The sequence below is a fragment of the Cebus imitator genome, unplaced genomic scaffold (genome assembly GCF_001604975.1).
Source record: "Cebus imitator isolate Cc_AM_T3 unplaced genomic scaffold, Cebus_imitator-1.0 Scaffold130, whole genome shotgun sequence".
In the NCBI taxonomy this organism is placed as follows: Eukaryota; Metazoa; Chordata; class Mammalia; order Primates; family Cebidae; genus Cebus; species Cebus imitator.
This window is the reverse complement of record NW_016107445.1, coordinates 564,674-583,836: the sequence shown is the minus strand read 5'-3', so window position 1 is coordinate 583,836 and position 19,163 is coordinate 564,674. Positions and strand designations below refer to the sequence as shown.

Sequence of the window (19,163 nt, the reverse complement as noted above, 5' to 3'; positions counted from 1 at the left end):
GTTTATGTAGAAAATCCAAAAGAATTGATTAAAAATCTCCTGAACCTACATGAGATTATAGCAAGGTTGCAGCATACAAGGTATTATATGAAAGTAAACTGCTTTCTTATATAACAGTAATAGGCAAGTCAAATTTGAAATTAAAACCCAATGCCATTTATATTAGCACCCCAAAATATGAAATATTTTGGTAAAAATTAAGAAAATATAGGTAAGACCTATATGAGGAAAACTACAAACCTGATGAAAGAAATCAAAGATCCAAATAAATGGAGAAATATTTTACATTCATGGATAGGAAGACTCAATATTGTCAAGATGTCAGTTCTTCTCAACCTGAGCTATAGATTCAATATAATCCCAACCCAAATCCCAGCAATATGTTGTGGACATTTGATAAACTGATTTTAAAGTTTATATGTAGAGGCAAACAACCTAGAATAGCAAACACAATATTGAAGGAGAAAACCAACATTGAAGGAGAAATGATACTACTCATCCTCCAGATTTAATATAAAGCTTTAATAATCAAGACAGTGCGGTACTGGCAAAAGAACAGACAAATAATGAAACAGAACAGAGTTCAGAAACTGTCATATTTAGTCAACTGATGTCTAGCAAAAAGACAAGGCAATATGATGGGGTAAAAATAGTCTTTTTCAACAAATGATGTTGGAATAACTGGACATCCACATGTAAAAACAATCAATCTAGACACAGACTTTACACTCTTCAACAAAAATTAACTCAAATGGGTCACAGAACTAAATGTAAAATTAAACAATTCCCAGAAGACAGAGAAGAAAATTTAGATGGTCTTGTGTTTTACAGTGGCATTTTAGATACAACACCAAAGGCACAATCCATGATCCACAAAGATCTCTCGCTCCCCTCCCATCCCTGACCCCAAACCACCATTAATCTGTTCCCCATTTCTATAATTGTATCATTACACAAATGCTATAGAAATGGAATTATATCATATGTGATCTTTGGGGATTGGATTTTTTTTTAAACCAGCATTCAAGTTGTTCCATGTACTAATATTTCATTCCTTTTTAAAGTAGTATTCTATGATATACGTTTACCACAGTGTGCTTATTCATTCATCCATTGAAGGACATCTGGGTTGTTTCCAGTTTTGTCTGTTATGAATAGAGGTGCTATGAACATTTATATACAGGTTTTTATGTGAACATAAGATTTTATCTGGGATAAAATGCTCATTGTGCTGCTTATGTTGGAGAAAGACCATTTCACAAGAATTATGGAATAAAATATTCTAAAGCTTAGTAACTAACATTGAGTTGGAGTATTTTATCAGTAAAAGTAGGTATGAACCTTGGAGTATTTTATCAGTAAAAGTAGGCATGAACCTAAAAAACACTGTGTTTTTTAGTAAGGGAAGTTTTTATACTGAAGTATCAGCGAAAGAAGACAGCATCAAAATTGGCAACTAGGAGAAACAGCTGGAAGACAGTAGATGTAGAATAACCACTCAATGTATTAATATTCTTCAAACTAAACTGATCCATGTACTGAAGACTCTTAGGGAAAGAATGCCACTTTACCTTTGAGATCCTATTTCTGGGGTCACTTATAGACAACCAAAGGGTAATAACTACCTTCTAAACAATTATCAGGATAGAAAACAGGCAGTTACTTTCTAGTGCCAGGTTCTTCTTTATATAGGAAGAAATGAGCTCTAAATGTTATTATGGCCACCTAAAGTTAAGTTGCTCAATAATCAGTACACTACACACTTTCTCTGAATTCATTTATTTAGAGGTAAAACACAGCCATTCAAAATTGTGGAATACAATACACACAGAATAAGGTTGGGGAATTAAGCTAAATTGTTATATTCCATTCACATTAATAAATACTTTTAAAGAAGAAAATGTAGATTTTAAAAGCTTCATTAGACACTAGTGACACATACAAATAACTAAACTGTCATACCGCTTGATTTTCAGGTTGAAAGGTTACAATAATCTATATATTTCAATTACATAGCAGTAAATACAAAAGCATTTTAAACATCTTTTGAACTGTGTAGTATACTATAAGCAGAAGTTTATTCTAAATCATTCTATCATTCTTCTGACCTGTCTGTGAGTCATGCTGGACACCAGCAATCCACATCACATAAATTATTCACCAGTAATGAGGTGTAAAATCAATTAAGCATGTATTTTGAATAGAAATTATTTTTAAATGTCAGAGAGAATACTATTATTGGCAGACTTGAAATTTCCCAGCTTTGCCACTAATTAGCTATTTGAGCTATTTAAGCCTGGACTTCAGTGTCTTCAGTTTTTAAAATGAGAACTGGACTACATTTTGTATACCTACTAAAGCCTGGTATTTTGCAGTTACTTCCTACTCTGTCAAAAATTTTACCACCTTTGATTTTCAATGTTTTTTTGAGACAGGGTCTTACTCTGTTGCTCAGGCCGGAGTGCAGTGGCGTGACTTTGGCTCACTGCAACCTTTGGCTTCCTGGGCTCAAGCAATACCCCACACCTCAGCCTCCTCAGTAGCTGGGACCACAGGCACATGCTACCAACCCCAGCTTGTTTTTTGGTATTTTTTGTAGAAGCGGGGTTTCGCCACGTTGCCCAGGCTGGTGTCAAATTCCTAGGGTCAAGTAATCCACCTACCTCAGCCTCCCAAAGTGCTGGGATTACAGGGGTGAGCTACCATGCTGGCCTAGAACTGACTTTCAAACACTTCCTTATAACCCATGATTATGCTTCTTAAAACCTTGTCTAAATCCTTCAGAGTCCCAAACATCTCCACTTAACCCATACTTTTGCATGAGTTTAAAACAACCAAAACAGTTCACTTTGTTGGCAAAGGCCATCTCTACCCAACGAAGATTATTTACTCGTTATTCAATTTAGTACCCACACCTCCATCCATAACCTACAGTATTGTCTACTAAACACTCCCTACCTGTATATGTTCCATAGCAACGGGAAAACCTGATAAGATTTTTTAGATAGCTGGCATTTGACTTGTTTATACAATTTTAAAATAAGCCATGTTCTTAGCAGTCTCCTGTCAGGCAACACATCAATTATTTCAAAAGGCAGCCAAACATTTGCTTTAATGCTTCCTAAAACAGCTTAAGATCTAACATAATTTTAAAATAGTCACGCAATTTTGTTTTTACTCTTTATTTCACTGGTACAGAGCAAAGAAGAAGCTCAATAATGTCAACTTTTACTAACTCATCACCATATCCATAACACTTGCCCTTTGCAATTCATTCTACTTCACATATCAACGTACTTGGCAAGAAAATAACAAATAAAATGACCAGCAGTAAAATCTAATTCATGCCAGAACACTGGAGAAGTTACATGGGAAGCACAAACATAAACAACTTTACAAAAGTTGGGAATACTGTTTCAAATAAGCAATAATCAAAGTGAGACTTTCATGCTAGAATCCCACTCAGTCAAAATCACGATTTGTAAGAACAAGTGGTGCCACGAGTGTCCAAACATACAGCACGATGCCAATCCAACTGGAAGAGATTTTCACCCAGACAGCTGTCCACTGACTTTTCATCTCACGAGAAGGTTCATACCTAAAATTTCAGGGAAAATTATTAAAAAGAGGCAAGGGAGTTGAATTACCAGCCATCAAGTGAAGAAACTTCATTAATTCAGAAGTGTTCTTTGTATACAGTTATTTGAGATATACTGTTGTTGCATCTAATCTGTTCCCTTTCTTTCCATACTGCTGACGTGAAGGTAAAAATCTGTAATTTCCTTTAATGGAGTAAAATACACAGGTCTCTGAAATAGTTATTTTGCATTATCTCAGAGGCACTTTATACATCTCTGCCATGTTATTAGAGAAACTCAATGTGACCTCTGGATAAATGAGATGTCACTATTACATAAGACTGTTCAAGGTGTATATGGAACTCCTCACCTGATTTCCCCCCACCCCTGCCTTCTCAGAATTAAGAGATTGATATAACTCAGAGACATTACCTTAGAAAAAGAAAGAAGAGGCTGGGAAGGAACTATTATCTCAAGGTCAGCTGATTTTTCAGTTAATAAAATATACCAAAATCCTTCTGGTATAAAGCTTTAACATCTACTATTATCTGACAGCCAAGGATCTGAATTAAGAACCAGCTGAATTCTTATAGCTTAATACATTACAGTGTCGGAATTAAATGTATATATTTAATTTTCAATAATAAAAATCAGTAAAGGCTGCACTCAAAGAAATACAACAAAGAATAAACTTTTTCCTCCATGTTTTGCTGATACTGAAAGCCTGCTTACAAATTGTTTATGGGTATTATGCATTAAAATGTTATTAAAAACAGAACTTCCCAAACCAAATAGTTCAATTTCAATCTTTGACCAAATCTTTCAGTAATCATTTGGACAAAACCAAACTTTCAAAAATGAACTACTATAAATTGCTATCTTCCTCTTAACAGAAACAGATTTATGGATTAAGTATGAAGTGATTAAAAAAATCATAAATTGTAGCTTGTAAGAATTCTAAGAATCTAACTGCATTAATGAATTCACACCGAAATTAAAAAATTTTCAGAGCTTTTAATGACAGTTCAAACAAAACAGAAAAAAAGGATGTATCCTTTACTTCACTATGTTGGGAACAAGTTTACAGGATTAAAAAAATAAATATGTTAGATCCACTATCAACATACATTTTTGTAAAAAAAAATGTATTTGTTTCATGAAAATTTTTATTTTAATCTCTCCAAGATTTGGAACTATTTCAATGACTGTGTTATTGTTAATGCAAGGAAGTAAAGACTGCATTTCTCATGCTGATCTCACTATTCATTTAGCTGTACATTTTGAAACATATCAGAGGATAAAAAGTACTTCATATCACATCACGGTTTCACAAGAGAATCATAAAAACGCCATCAAAATTCATACATCCAGAGTTTTCATGAAATATAAATACCTGTACCAGTTGGTAAGGGTCATCATGATATAAAGTGAAGCCAGGAAAAGCATGAAGTGAAAGAATGAGTAACTATAAGTGACACCATCCCTTTCATTATCTATAGCTCGATGAACATCATCACCATCCTCCAGTGATCCATCACTTCTAGCTCCACCATCTTCTATTAATGTAGATTCATCACTTGTCAGAGTCAGTTTATTAACCTGACTATTGTTTGAAGTACGGATGCTGCAAGAAACAGAGTTTAGGAGGAGAGAAAGAAAAGAACATTTTTAAAAGAAATGATTCGTAAATAAACAGACTTCTTGTTTAAAAAAAAAATCCACAGTTTTTCCTACCTGGAATAAAATACACACAACAGAAAGAGGATGAGTCCTATAATTCCTTGGGCATGCCACCACTGGACTGATTGCCCTTCCTTTGGAACAGTGCTTGTTGTATTGTAGCCAATTATGCTTAGTAGACTTGGGTTGCAATTTGTTTCTGCAACATAAAGCCAAATTAAAATGTTAGAATATATTGAAAAATGTTTTTGAGAGCAAAAAAAAAAAAGGTTATTTTTAACTCTCTATACTCCTGCAAATTCAAAATAATTTGCTGGAAAAGGCATCAGTATAACAAAAATAACTGAAGGCAATTTGTACTTATTAATAATAATACCGCTGAAGTTGTTCTGATTTTATAGAAGTACCTGGAAAAGTTAAATCATTTAATTTTCAACATGTAATAGCCGAGCAATAAACTACCTCTACATTAACCACAGGAAAGAGGTGAAATACAGATGACCTTCCTAAGGTTAGCATAATTCTAGTAGATTTAGAAAGAAAATTCAGAGATTCTAAACCGTAATGCACTGGCTTTTCTCTCATATGGTGAGATTATGATACTAATTTATGAAGCTCATTAATTTGATAAAGCACATTGTTAAAAAAGCAAGACGGCTTACACAAAATCCAGTTATAAGGTCTCCAGCAAATGCCTTGTGGGAATTATCAAATAAGATATAACGACCTACTGCTTATTCAGTTTTATTCTTTTATGACAAAGAAAGCAGGGTTGGTAAAATATTCATTAAAGTATCCAAAATACATCTTTTTCTCCCACAAAGCCAGATCTGTCAAACTTATCTTAAAGCCTAATTGGATGAAATAAATCAAGGAAAATAATTCTTTTATTTATTTTTTTTTGAGACAGAGTCTCACTCCGTCACCAGGCACCAGGCTGGAGTGCAGTGGCGAGACCTCAGCTCACTGCAACCTCTGCCTCCTGGGTTCAAGCAATTCTCCTGCCTCAGCCTCCCGAGTAGCTGGGACCACAGGCGCACGCCACCACGCCCAGCTAATTTTTTTGTATTTTTAGTGAGGCGGGGTTTCACCATGTTGGCCAGGATGGTCTCGATCTCTTAACCTCGTGATCTGCCCACCTCGGCCTCCCAAAGTGTGGAAAATAATTCTTATCTTAAAGCCAATTAGGTAAGGCATTTCCTTCTCTGAAGCAAATTATTAACAATTTTTTTTCTAATCACTTACCTGAATAAAAATATGAAATCTTTCTGTAGTATATCAAAACAAAAACAAAAAACAAACCATATTTCACCAAGTTATAAAGTACCTATGATAAAATATCTACAGTTTGTAAACTCAGTGAGATTCATATAACATCTGATAATTTTTTTAGGAAAAGAGATCATTTTCTTCCTTTAAATAATAATTTTTATATGTCTATTCTAATTTGTCTCCTTTCAACATATGTTGGTTTCTATTCCCATGGTATGCAATATAACTAGCCTATAATAAGATGCATTACAAAGTTCAATTATCAAATTCAACTGTAAGGTAGTCACAGACTAAAAGAGTAATTTAATAATGTGAAAAAATTACACTGTTCACAATTGAAGCAACAGGAATTTGAAGACCTTTTATTTATTTCTACATATAACTATCTTATGCTCTATGCAAATTAGATACCTTTCTTATAATTTCACCCAATTTCTTACACAGATATACCTTGTTTTATTGTGCATTTAAGTACTTCACAGATATTGTTCTTTTTACAAATTGAAGGTTTGTGTCAACTCTGCATAAAACAAGTCTATTCCATTTTTTCTAACAGTATGTGCTCACTTTGTATCTGTTTCACATTTTGGTAATTCTCATGATATTTCACAATTTTTCATTATTATTAATTACATCTGTTATGGTGATCTCTCATCAGTGACCCATTATGTTACTATTGTAATTCTTTGGGGCACCACAAATCGCATCCATATAATATGGTGAAATAATCGACAAACATTGTGTGTGTGCTGGCTGCTCTTCACCACCCATTTTCTTGTCTCTATCCCTCTCCTTGGGCCCATTTCATGATACAACCATACTGAAATTAGGCCAGTTAATAACCCCGCATTGGGCTCTAACTGTTCAAGTCAAAGAGTCTCCCCTCTCTCACTTTAAATCAAAAGCTAGAAATGATTAAGCTAAGTAAGGAAACTATGTCAAAAACTAAAACAGGTCAAAAGCTAGGCCTTCTGTGCCAGTAGATCAGTTGTGTATGCAAAGAAAAGAAAAAGTTCTTAAAGGATATTAAAAGTGCTACTCCAGTGAACATGAACACACAAATGGTAAGTAAGAAAGCCAAGCAGTTTTATCGCTGATATGGAGGAGAAAGTTTTACTGACCTGTATAGAAGATCAAACAAGCCACACCATTCCCTTAAGCCAAAGCCTAATGCAGAGCAAGGCCCCATCTCTTGCTTCAAGTCTACTGAGGCTGAGAGAGATAAGGAAGCTGCAGAAAAAAGTCTGAAACTAGATGGGGTTAGTTCTTGAGGTTTAAGGAAAGAAACTGTTTCCATAACATAAAAGTATAAGGTGAACCAGTAAGTGTCGATGTAGAAGCTGCAGGACATTATCCTGAAGATCTAGCCAACAAAAACAATGAAAGTAGTCACACCAGCTGGGCATTTTGGTTCACGCCTATGATCTCAGCATTTTGGGAGGCCAAGGCGGGTGGATCACCTGAAATCAGAAGTTCAAGACCAGCCTGACTAACATGGTGAAACCCCATCTCTACTAAAAATACAAAATCAACTGGGCATGGTGGCACAGGCCTGTAATCCCAGCTACTGAGGAGGCCGAGGCAGGAGAATCGCTTGAACCCAGGAAGTGGAAGTTGCAGTGAGTGGGGATTGTGCCAATGTACTCCAGCCTAGGCAACAAGAGCGAAACTCTATCTCAAAAAAAGAGTAGCTATACCAAACAACAGATTTTCAATAAAGACAAAATAGACTTCTATTGGAAGAAGATATCATCTAGGACTTTCATAGCTATAAAGAAGCCAGTCAATGTGTAGCTTCAAAGCTTAAAAGGAAAGGCTGACTCTCTTGTTAGGGGTTAATGCAGATAGTGATTTTAAGAGAAAGCCAATGTTCATTTACCATCCAAAAATCCTAGGGCCCTTAAAGAATTAGGCTAAGTCTATTCAGCCTCTCTGTGAATAGAAAAAAGCTTAGATGACAGCACATCTGTTCAAAGTATGGGTTATGGAATATTTTAAGCACACTGCTGGGACTCACTGCCAAAAGAAAGATCCTTTCAAAATATTACTACTCCCTGAGAATGAACCTGGGTCACCCAAAAGCTCTGATAGAGATGTATAGGTAGATTAATATTTTCATGTCTGCTAACGTATTTATTTTGCAGCCCATGGAAAAACAAGTAATTTCAACATTTAAATCTTATAATTTTAGAAATATATTTTGTAAGGCTACAGGCTATAGCTGCCATAGAGAGTAATTCCTCTGATGGATCTGGGTGGGCAAAGTAAACTGAAAAACTTCCGGAAAGGATTCACCATTCTAGATGCTATTAAGCACATTCATGATTCATAGGAAATGTCAAAATATCAACATTAGCAGGAGTTTGAAAGAAGTTGATTCTAACCCTCATGGATGACTTTGAGGAGTTCAAGACTTTAGTGGAGGAAGTAGCTACCAATATGGTAGAAAGAGCAAGAGAACTAGACTTAGTAGTGGAACCTGAAGATGTGACTGAATTGCTACAATTTCATTATGAAACCTGAATGATGAGGATTTGCTTCTTATAGATGTGCAAAGTAGTTTCTTGAGATGGAATTTACTCCTGATAAGATGCTATGAATATTATTGAAATGACAATAAAGGAGTTAGAATATTACACAAACTTATTAAAGCAGCAGCAGGGTTGAAGAGGATTGACTTCAATTTGGAAGAAAATTCTACTCTAGGTAAAATGCTATCGAACAGCATCATATGCTACAAAGAAATATTTTGTGAAAGGAAGAGTCAATCAGTGTGGTAAACTTCACTGTTGTCTTAGTTTAAGGATATTAAAACAGCCACCCCAACCTGCAGCAACCAATACCCTGTTCAGTCAGCAGCCATCAACATAGAGGCAAGACCCCCTACCAGCAAACAGATTACAACTTGCTAAAGGCTCAGATTACTGTTAGCATTTTTTAGAAATCAAGTACTTTCAAATTAAGGAATGTACATTGTTTTTCTAGACATAACACTTAACAAACTACAGTATGAGATAAGCAAAGTTTTATATGCAATGAGAAACCAAAAAATTCCTATGACTTGCTTTACTGTGATGTTTGTTTTACTGTGGTGCTCTGAAATAGAACTCACAATTTCTCTTAGCTATATGTGTAAACTTATAATTTTGTTATTGATGAAAGAAACTAAGTGAAAAAACAGTAATACATCAAAGATGAACTTTTCATACTTTATTCCTCTAGAAGCCAAATTTTTATATAGCTTAATTTTACAAAAAGATAATTTCTGGAAAAACAACACCTGCAGAACCTTTAGAAACATATAATACAAACAACAAAACACACCTGGTTCATTGGTCATAGCCGACCATGTCAAATACATTGTGTAGACTGTAATTACTGAAGACTGTAACAAACCAGATCTTGGTTGTGATTCCTACAAAAAATAAAATAAAATAAATATATATATATATTAAAGCAACACAGGTAAATATTCTGATATCATTCTAGATTTTTTAAAACTTAAAAAGGTATAAGCTTCATAAAACCTAATGCTATGAAGGGCATACTTGAATTTTTGGCAGTATAGACATCACAGAAGCACCAACGCAGAGGAGCATGTTGACACTGATGAATGCCTTGTTTTCTGAACAACTGGCTGGATGAGTGTAGTAGACAAAGAACAGGACGATAGCAACTAAAGACAGCAGATAATTCAGAGCTGTAGCTGATAACAAGGCTGTGAAAGAAATATAATTGGATAATTAGCTTTTTATCAGAAATACTAGGAATTAAAAGTGGGACCTGTTTTATAATCAATCTCATTTAGTCAAAAAATATATTTTAAGCAACTAACACTGTCAGCATTATACAGGTTATAAAAGCAGGAAAGAAAATTAATTCTGACCTTTATTGCTGAAGAATTCTAGTTTTTACACATAGCTCACTATTATATATTTGCAAGGACAGCAAGTTAATAAGAAACTAATATGATGTAATACTAATATCTATATTAGAGTTTACAAACTATGTTTACATGTTAGCCATTATTTTCAAAATAAAAAAAATAACTGTAAGTCTATAAGAGGAATATTACTTAGGGTTTTTAAAGAACCACTATCACTCAGTTGTAAACAAGGGTATTAAGAAAATTATTTTCATTGTTAATGTTAAGCCCTCAAAACAATGATGCTTTTCCTCAACAACTAAAATCTTAAAAGATACATATTATGCAAGGGTAAGTCACTATTATTTAATAAGTCAGCCTATGCTTTTTCTATGTAAATTTCAACATACGCAAGTTGTTTAGCCTTTATGCTAATATGTGCTTAATATACAAGCATTTATGTAGATTTGCCTTGCTGACAGGGGATCCATCCAACAAATATTTATTGAATGCCTACGTTCCAGGCCCTGGGGATACAGCAGGGAACAAAAGAGACAGAAACCCTTGCATTAGACTTTGCATTTTGAGAACAAGGTATTCTACGTAAGTGAAATTTCCAAAATGACTAAAGCTCATTTCTTTGAGCACCAATTTTTTTTTAACTTGAACCACTGAGATCGAACACCACAAATTAGTTATGTGAGAGGAATATTAGGCCAACAGACACACTGGATTTGGCTTGCACTCCAATTTAAATTTTTTTTAGCTGAAACGCAGGTCATTTAGCATGAAAATCCAGATTTATGACTTCTTTTGAAAAAAATTAGAAAAATCAAGCAATACTGAGTTGACATTCCCACAAAGCACCTAATAAATGGAGCTGAGCAGTAGCAATGCACTTCAGATGAGGCATTCACACTCTCCAATTCATTGTAGTCCCTACTATTTGCACAAAGCTTATGCATTTAAACTTAGTCTTCCCATTCCCTCATTTTTGTTTGGCCCTGTAAGCATCTGAATTGTGATCTCTGTTTCAAAGTATAATCCTATAGGATTCAACCTCGTCATTATAAATAATCATTAATTACATTACTATAGGAATTCCTTTGTTATTGATGCACATAAAAGCATCCTTTATACTTGCACAAAATGTATCCCTGAGTTGCTTTACTTGCTGTTTATGAAATGTATCACTGTGGGTTTATCTATTACTAGCAGTCCTCTTCCCTTTAATATTTTACTTTTAACCCACTGCAGATTAGAAAATTAGGCTATGAAGTGCACATGCTTTCAGTAATATGCTTTGGAACATTTATTTTAGCTATTCAGGTTCTTTTGGATACTTTCCTGGTTCTTTGGGTTACATTCCCACTTAATCTGCTAAAAGATCTGCTCACTAAGTTGCTGATACAATGTGACATATTGACACTCACAAAGTTTAAATTAAAAACCACTTCATAGAAAATCAGACCATAAAAATCCTAAGTGATTTCCCTAGTCTACATATCTATTCTCGACTTCAAAGTGCAACTATACTGAAGTTGTTCTGCGATGAAAGCTTACCTGCATACCAACATCTCGAGTTTCCTTCTTCCATTTTTTCAACCCATGATTCATTCCATGAATGTGCAAAATCAATAAGTAAGACTAGTTGTATGAGGATGAAACAAAAGGCACCTGCCATGCCTACATAAAACCACACTGAAAAGGGACAAAAAGCATACATAAGTGATTGGTTAGTTTGATTTTTATTGTTTCCTTTTACAACCACAGTACACAAAAAGGAAAATAAAATTTTATATGAACATCTTGATTTTGCCAACTGGGGAAACACACACACACACACACACACACACACACACACACACACATACCCCACCCACTCACCCTCCTACCCCAAAAGACAACTAGAGTTATAGTTCCAGGTAATTATTTATTATAGTTCCAGGTAATTATTTCAGATTCCTTTATAAAATATCTATAACAGGCCAAGCGTGGTGGCTCACACCTGTAATCCCAGTACTTTGGGAGGCTGAGGCAGATCACGAAGTCAAGAGATGGAGACCATCCTGGCAAATATGGTGAAACCCCATCTCCACTAAAAATAGAAAAATTAGCTGGGTGTGGGGACGCACACCTGTAATCCCAGCTCTTTGGGAAGCTGAGGCCAGAGAATCACTTGAACCTGGGAGGCAGAGGTTGCAGTAAGCCAGGATCGCGCCACTGCACTCCAGTTTGGGCGACAGAGCAAGACTCTGTCTCAAAAAAAATTAAAAATAAAATAAAATAAAATAAATATCAACATCAACTTAAAAAAGATTTCTTACCAGTTGTAAAAGTTCCTTCTGGAATGAAGAATGCCCCAATAATAATTGCAATTGCTGCAGCAAATTTAAAGAACCAAAATCTAAAACAAAAAGAAATATAATTTTTTACTAATAAACATTCATCAAATATTCTCATATATGAAATCATTTAACTGCATCTTACCAAATAGCTACACATCATGTGAATGTTCTACTTTTCTACTTCTTTCCAAGGACATTATGATGATCTGGAGTGTAGCCATATTTGTAACTACAAAATGAGGTCATCATCCTATTTAGATAACTTAGTTTGGACAGAGAGTGAAATTAACCATTACTATGAATCCATGCTTATATAATCTTTCCAACTGGAAAGAACAAAGCAAAGAAAAGTATGATAACAAAGGCAAGTCAAAATGTTAAAGCCCAGATAGTGCTAGAGGAAGCATCATAACAAACGGCTGAAAAAAAAAGGGAAATGATCAGACACTTCAGGGACTACTGGACGCTGGCTCTGAGCTGATGTTGATTCCAGGGGACCCAAAACATCACTGTGGTCCTCCAGTTAAAGTAGGGGCTCATGGAGGTCACTGGGTCACTCCACCAGGAAAAAAAACATGACCGGCTGATGTGCTTGCTGAAGGCAAAGAAAATACAGAATGGGTAGCAGAAGAAGGCAGTCATCAATACCAGCTACGAACATGTGATCAGCTGCAGAAACAAGGACTGTAATTGTAGTATTTCCTCCTTTTGTCAAAAACATGTTCACGCATGTATGTAGTATACACTTGTATTCAGAAAATATCTTCATTTCCTTTCTCCTTTATCATAAGACGTAAGATTTATTGACTTCACATCAGCACTTAAATACTGTTAACTTTATGTAATAGTATTTGGGTTGGGGACTGGTGTGGCTACCCAGGCTTTTATATTGAAGTTTATTTGAAAACTTACCCATTGTGCACTGCAGCTCTAGGATCACTGCTACTCTTCACTTTGATCATTAGTAAAGAGAGAAGAAGATAGAACATAGCCAAACCAAAGCACAAACGATATACAGCTTTATAGCCAACCAAAATATTACAAGGGACAACACCTTTCTCATTCTCACAAAATCCAGGAATCTAGAAAAACAAAAGAGTTTAGAATCCATAATTTTTTCATTAAGTAAAACTAAAAATTCTATGTAATTGAATAGCTTAAATAAAGGTTTAGAAAACTGGAATTTGCTTTACAATTTATGATGAATATGTACTCAAGATGAGTCTGACACATATTGACTGGATATAGTGGGGGAAAAAAGACATAAATACCCATGTGATCAAATAATAAACTACAATACCAACTCTATGCTGGATGTATATTTTGAGTTACAGATTTATTCTACATTTTTAAAACTTGCATTCTACTTGAATAGCATGATATACTTGTTTTAGTCGTGTAAATGCTATTTCTGAGACAACTGTTCAGAACTATTAATACATCTATTATTCATATATACAAAAATAAATCATTTCCTCCTACTCCTTCCAGTCCCAGCACTCTAAAAAATCTGCTTTTTCAGGACAGTAGTCATGTACTGGTTTTCAAATACAAAGGCTACTGCTTAATCACATTCCTTAATCCCACTTTTATACAGACACTATCCCTGTCATTCTTAAAATTTTCTTCCTATAGCCTGTATATTTTCTTTGTTCTTTTCTAGTATCCCTTCCTCCCAGTGTTCTAGGATCATGGAACCAGGTTTTCCTTTCTCCACCAGCTCCCTTAATTAACAGATTTTGGCAAAGTTCTAGGTCTGCTCACTCTGAATGATCTTCAGCGTATGCTGCCATGGTTTCGACATTCTATTTTTATCCTCAAGGCAGTCTCTAGCTCTGGTTTCTCTTTTAAATTCATTCATGTTTTCTACTTACTGCTCTACATTATTATGAACTTCATGTTTGTGTCTACCCAAAATTAATGCTGAAACCCTAACTTTCAGTGGGAGGACAGTGGGAGATAGGCCTTTAGGTAGTAATTAAATCATGAGGGTAGAGCCCTCAGGATGGGATTAATGCCTTTATAAGAACAGACAGAAGAAAACTGCTGCTGCTTTCTCTCAACAATGTGAGAAGACAGCCATGTGTAAATCGGGAATAAGACTCTGACCAGAACTGACCATACTAGCACCCTGATCTCAGACTTTAAGCTTCCCAAACTGAGAAATTTTTGTTGTCTTAAGTCACCCAGCCTATGATATTCTTGTTATAGCTGTCTGAACTAAGACATACATATATATATAGTACATGTGCATGATGCAATATCTCCAAGTCAACATGTTAGAAACTAAATTGATTTTATGTTCCCCATCTCTTTCCACAACCTGATACTCTTTTAAAATTTTTCTTTCTGGGCTAATGGCAATACTTTCCTCCCAGTTTTCTAGGATCAGAACCTGGTTGATTTATGATTCCATCACTGCCAATATTTCAGTACCAGGCTTAGTTAATTCTACATCCAGAAAATCTTATTTCAGGTCCTCTATTCTCTTCTTTATTATACCACTGCAATAGCCACCATATTTAATTGCTTAACTTTTATACTTTATTAATTGTAAAATTAATCTTCCTAAAGTACAGATACTTTGCTTGAAAAGCTCTTTTATACCCATTATGCTTTCTATTTTTCAATCTCCGTATATGTTAGTTCTAATCATTCTTAGAACATCCTTTTTTCCATGAGACTCACTCTGACATCTGGTTAGAATTATACTTCTTTCTGTGTATTACCACAGTATATTTTCTGTACCACCATCATAGAACTTAACAAGTTAACTTATATTATCTTTGTCTTTCCTAAAAGATTATGAACTACCACAACTAGGATTACATATTATCTTATTCTATATTATTCTGTTTACAATATCCCCAAATCAGTTTTATACATATACATATATACACTATAGCTTCAGTTAATAAATAAGAAACAAGGCTAACCTTATTCAGTTGTTCCTCCATTCCTGGTATCAACATTACACAAGCTACACATACTCCAACAAGCAAGAAAAGGGCATAGATCAATCTAGTTACAGTGGAGTTGTTTCCACTAGGACAGCATCGGCACAGCAAACACGGGGCACTTCCACACAAACATGGTATCTAGGAAAAAGAATATTATTAAAAATCAGTGTATCTTAAAATGATACAATGAAAATTGATGTTCTATCTGGTTTATATAAATTACATACCACAGAATTTAGAAGCTTCTAAGAAGGCGTAAAGACAAACAAGCCCTTGGACTCTATGCCAAGTAAAACAAATAAATCAACTAAAACAAAAAGAGGGGAAAATCATCAGCAGTAACCAAAGTTCAGAGAAGAAAAATAAATGGAATATTCATAGCACAGCTTTTGCTAAGCCCACCTCCAGCCCCTGCCCTTTAGCCCCCAGATACTATACTAATGAATACACAAAATTCTGAGGATTCTCAAATACATCCACGGAGGGGAAAAAAAGTTAACTGATAGCCCTATCTTTTCCTTCTTTTGACCTGGTGACAGCAATAATAACAAAAAACTACAACCAGAGTCAGGCAAAAAGGATAATAATACAACTGGGGCTAGCTAACTTTCTCCAGTGACCACCACACTAAACTAGCATTATGCCATTATGCCCCCAAGGGAATGGAATATCTTCCTGTCCAGGAGAGAGGAGCACTGGTACAGTGTATCTAACAATATCTCAGAAAGCCATAGAGTAAGTATTTTTCATAATACCATAACCTGGGCTAAGACGTCAGACGGATGGACCAGGATATGCAGCCCTAGAATTATAGCTCTAGGGGAAAAGAGAGTTAGATACCACAGTGAGGGAATGCTGTAGAAGCTAGACCACTACAGCAACCAACACACAGTAAGAACAAAGTTGCTTTATATTAAACTTCCACAAGACAGAAATAAATGTCATGGTAACTACGTAAACATACTTTAGCAAAAATTAAACATAAACATCTCCTCTCCAAAAAAAAAGGAATGAAGAAAATATAAGGCATATGGATAATTCAGTCTGAAATAAATATAATCCAGTAAGAAAAGGAAATTCCCTAACAGTATTTCACTTGAGCTATAGAAAAATAACAAAAAGATTTAAAAAATAAAAAAGGAGAACTCAAAAATGACATAAGCACAGAACACAATGGAAAGTGGAAATTAAAGGGCTAAAGAAATGAGAAGGGAAAAAACAGAATTAACTAATCACTATCAAGAAACAAAACATAGGTAAAAACAAAATTACTGATGAAAAAAGGCTTGGGATAATTACTTTACATTCAGGTCAAGATGCAGAAACTGTGACCAGACTTATCCTCCTGCCTTAAATTACGGAAAAAATAAGTTTTTCACAAAATGAACAACAGGGCAAGGTAAGGCAGTAATTTCTGTGAAGAGACAATGGGAGCCCTATAACTGGCTCTTGTTTCTGCCTGGGGAGAATGTCCACTGCAGGGAGGGTCTGGAAATTTAACCACTCAGAAGTGAAAAACTTTATAATCCATGAGGCATTGGGTAGAGACATCAGAAGGCCATTAAGACCCAAGAAAAATCAGCCAGCAAATGAAAGGTTGCACTAGTTGCACTTAATGAAACCTCAAGGCAAACAACAAAAAGATCACATTGTCTCTAAGTAAAATCACCCAAGTCAAAGGAAAAAACCCACGAATACTTTCTTGAAAATAAAAGTATATCCAGCACTGATCAAGGAAAAATTAACACTGGGTAGCTAACAAAAAATTAGCAGTCATGCAAAAAACCAAAAAAATACAACCTATAATGAGGATCAATCAGTCACTACCAACCTAGAAATGATACAGATAACTGAGTTCATTTGTAAATAGGGCACTGTAGTATTATTATTGCGAATATATTTCACATGCTCAAGGAGGCAGAGGAAAACTCCATCATGTTATGGACAGACATAGAAGATAATTTAAAATTAAGACCCATAACATACTTCTCCAGATGACAAAATAAGCCCTAAATATAGACAAGACAGAAGAAAAGATTAACAATGAATCTGAAGATGTAAGAATGGAAATGATCCAAAATGTGAATTGCTGTAATCTCAGCAATTTGGGAAGCTGAGACAGGAGGACCATTTGAGCCTAGGAGTTGAAAGATACAGTGAGATATCATAGTGCCACTGCACTCCAGCCTGGATGACAACAAAACAAAACAAAAAAATAATAAAAATCCCCACAAAGAACCTACAAAATGCAACTAGAACTAACTCATCAGTTTAATAAGGTCACATGATAAAAGGTCAATATACACAAATCAATCACGTTTCTGTGTATTAATAACAATGGAAAACAGAAAGAAAATAGTTATAAATCTAACAAAACATACAAGATCTCAAACAATACAAAACATTGGTGAAAGAAATCAAAGATCTCAATGAATGGCAAAATATACAGAGCTCATGGATTGGAAGACAATTATTTTCAAGACATCAGTTCTTTTCTAACTTATCTATAGATTCAACCCAATTCCAATTACGATCCCAGCATCAGATTTACAGAAATAAATTAGCTGCTTCAAAAATTTATATAAAAAGGCAAAAACACTAGAATAGCTCAAACAAGTCTGAAAGAATGCAAAGCTGGAAGACACACTGCCTGATTTTAAGACTAGCATAAAGTGACAGTAATTAAAACAGAGTGATATAGGGAAAAGGCTGGACACACTATGGAGAACACAACAAAGTTTGGAAATAGACTCATGCAAATATGATCAAAGGATTTTTGACAAAGATGCCAAAGCAATTCAATATGGAAAGGATAATCATTTTAATAAATGGTGCTGAAAAAACTGGATATTCATACTTTTTTAAAAAAGTTAACCTTAAGCCACAAACTATATATAAAAATTAAGACTTTCTAGATACCATACAAAAAGACATGACTCACAAAGAAAAAAAGTGAATTGGGCCTCATCAAAATTAGGAACTTTTACTCTTTTAAACACACTGCTGAGAGAATGAAAAAGCAAGCCATAAACTTGAAAATATTTGCAAGTCAGGTATGTGATAAATCATTTCCAACCAGAATACAAAAGGAATTCTCAAAACTCAGTAATAAGAAAACAAATAGCTCAGTTAAAAAATGGGCAAAATATTTAAACAGATACTTTAATCAAAGACATATAGATAGCAAATACGCCAAGAAAAAGTGCTCAAAATGATTAACCATTAAGGAAATGTACATTAAAATCAGAGATACTATTATATGCACATTAGAACAGCTAAAATGAGGCCGGGCTTGGTGGCTCAAGCCTGTAATCCCAGCACTGTGGGAGGCCGAGGCGGGTGGATCACAAGGCGAAGAGATCGACACCATCCTGGTCAACATGGTGAAACCCCGTCTCTACTAAAAATACAAAAAAAAAAAAATTAGCTGGGCATGGTGGCGCGTGCCTGTAATCCCAGC

At 34.8% G+C, this 19,163-nt stretch overlaps 1 protein-coding gene across 1 annotated transcript in view; it reads right to left on the bottom strand.

Annotated features, from left to right (window-relative positions):
• Positions 1-1,763: 1,763 nt before the first annotated feature.
• The window catches only part of SERINC1 (serine incorporator 1), a 21,800-nt gene continuing 4,400 nt past the window's right edge, over positions 1,764-19,163 (bottom strand). The window contains exons 2-10 of the mRNA XM_017541037.1: positions 15,680-15,841; positions 13,656-13,825; positions 12,723-12,802; positions 11,959-12,096; positions 10,079-10,248; positions 9,855-9,945; positions 5,313-5,457; positions 4,972-5,202; positions 1,764-3,598 (exon numbers count right to left, since the gene is read on the bottom strand). Coding sequence (XP_017396526.1) covers positions 3,463-3,598; positions 4,972-5,202; positions 5,313-5,457; positions 9,855-9,945; positions 10,079-10,248; positions 11,959-12,096; positions 12,723-12,802; positions 13,656-13,825; positions 15,680-15,841 — 1,323 coding nt within the window. The 3' untranslated portion in view covers positions 1,764-3,462. The remainder of the gene's footprint in view (positions 3,599-4,971; positions 5,203-5,312; positions 5,458-9,854; positions 9,946-10,078; positions 10,249-11,958; positions 12,097-12,722; positions 12,803-13,655; positions 13,826-15,679; positions 15,842-19,163) is intronic.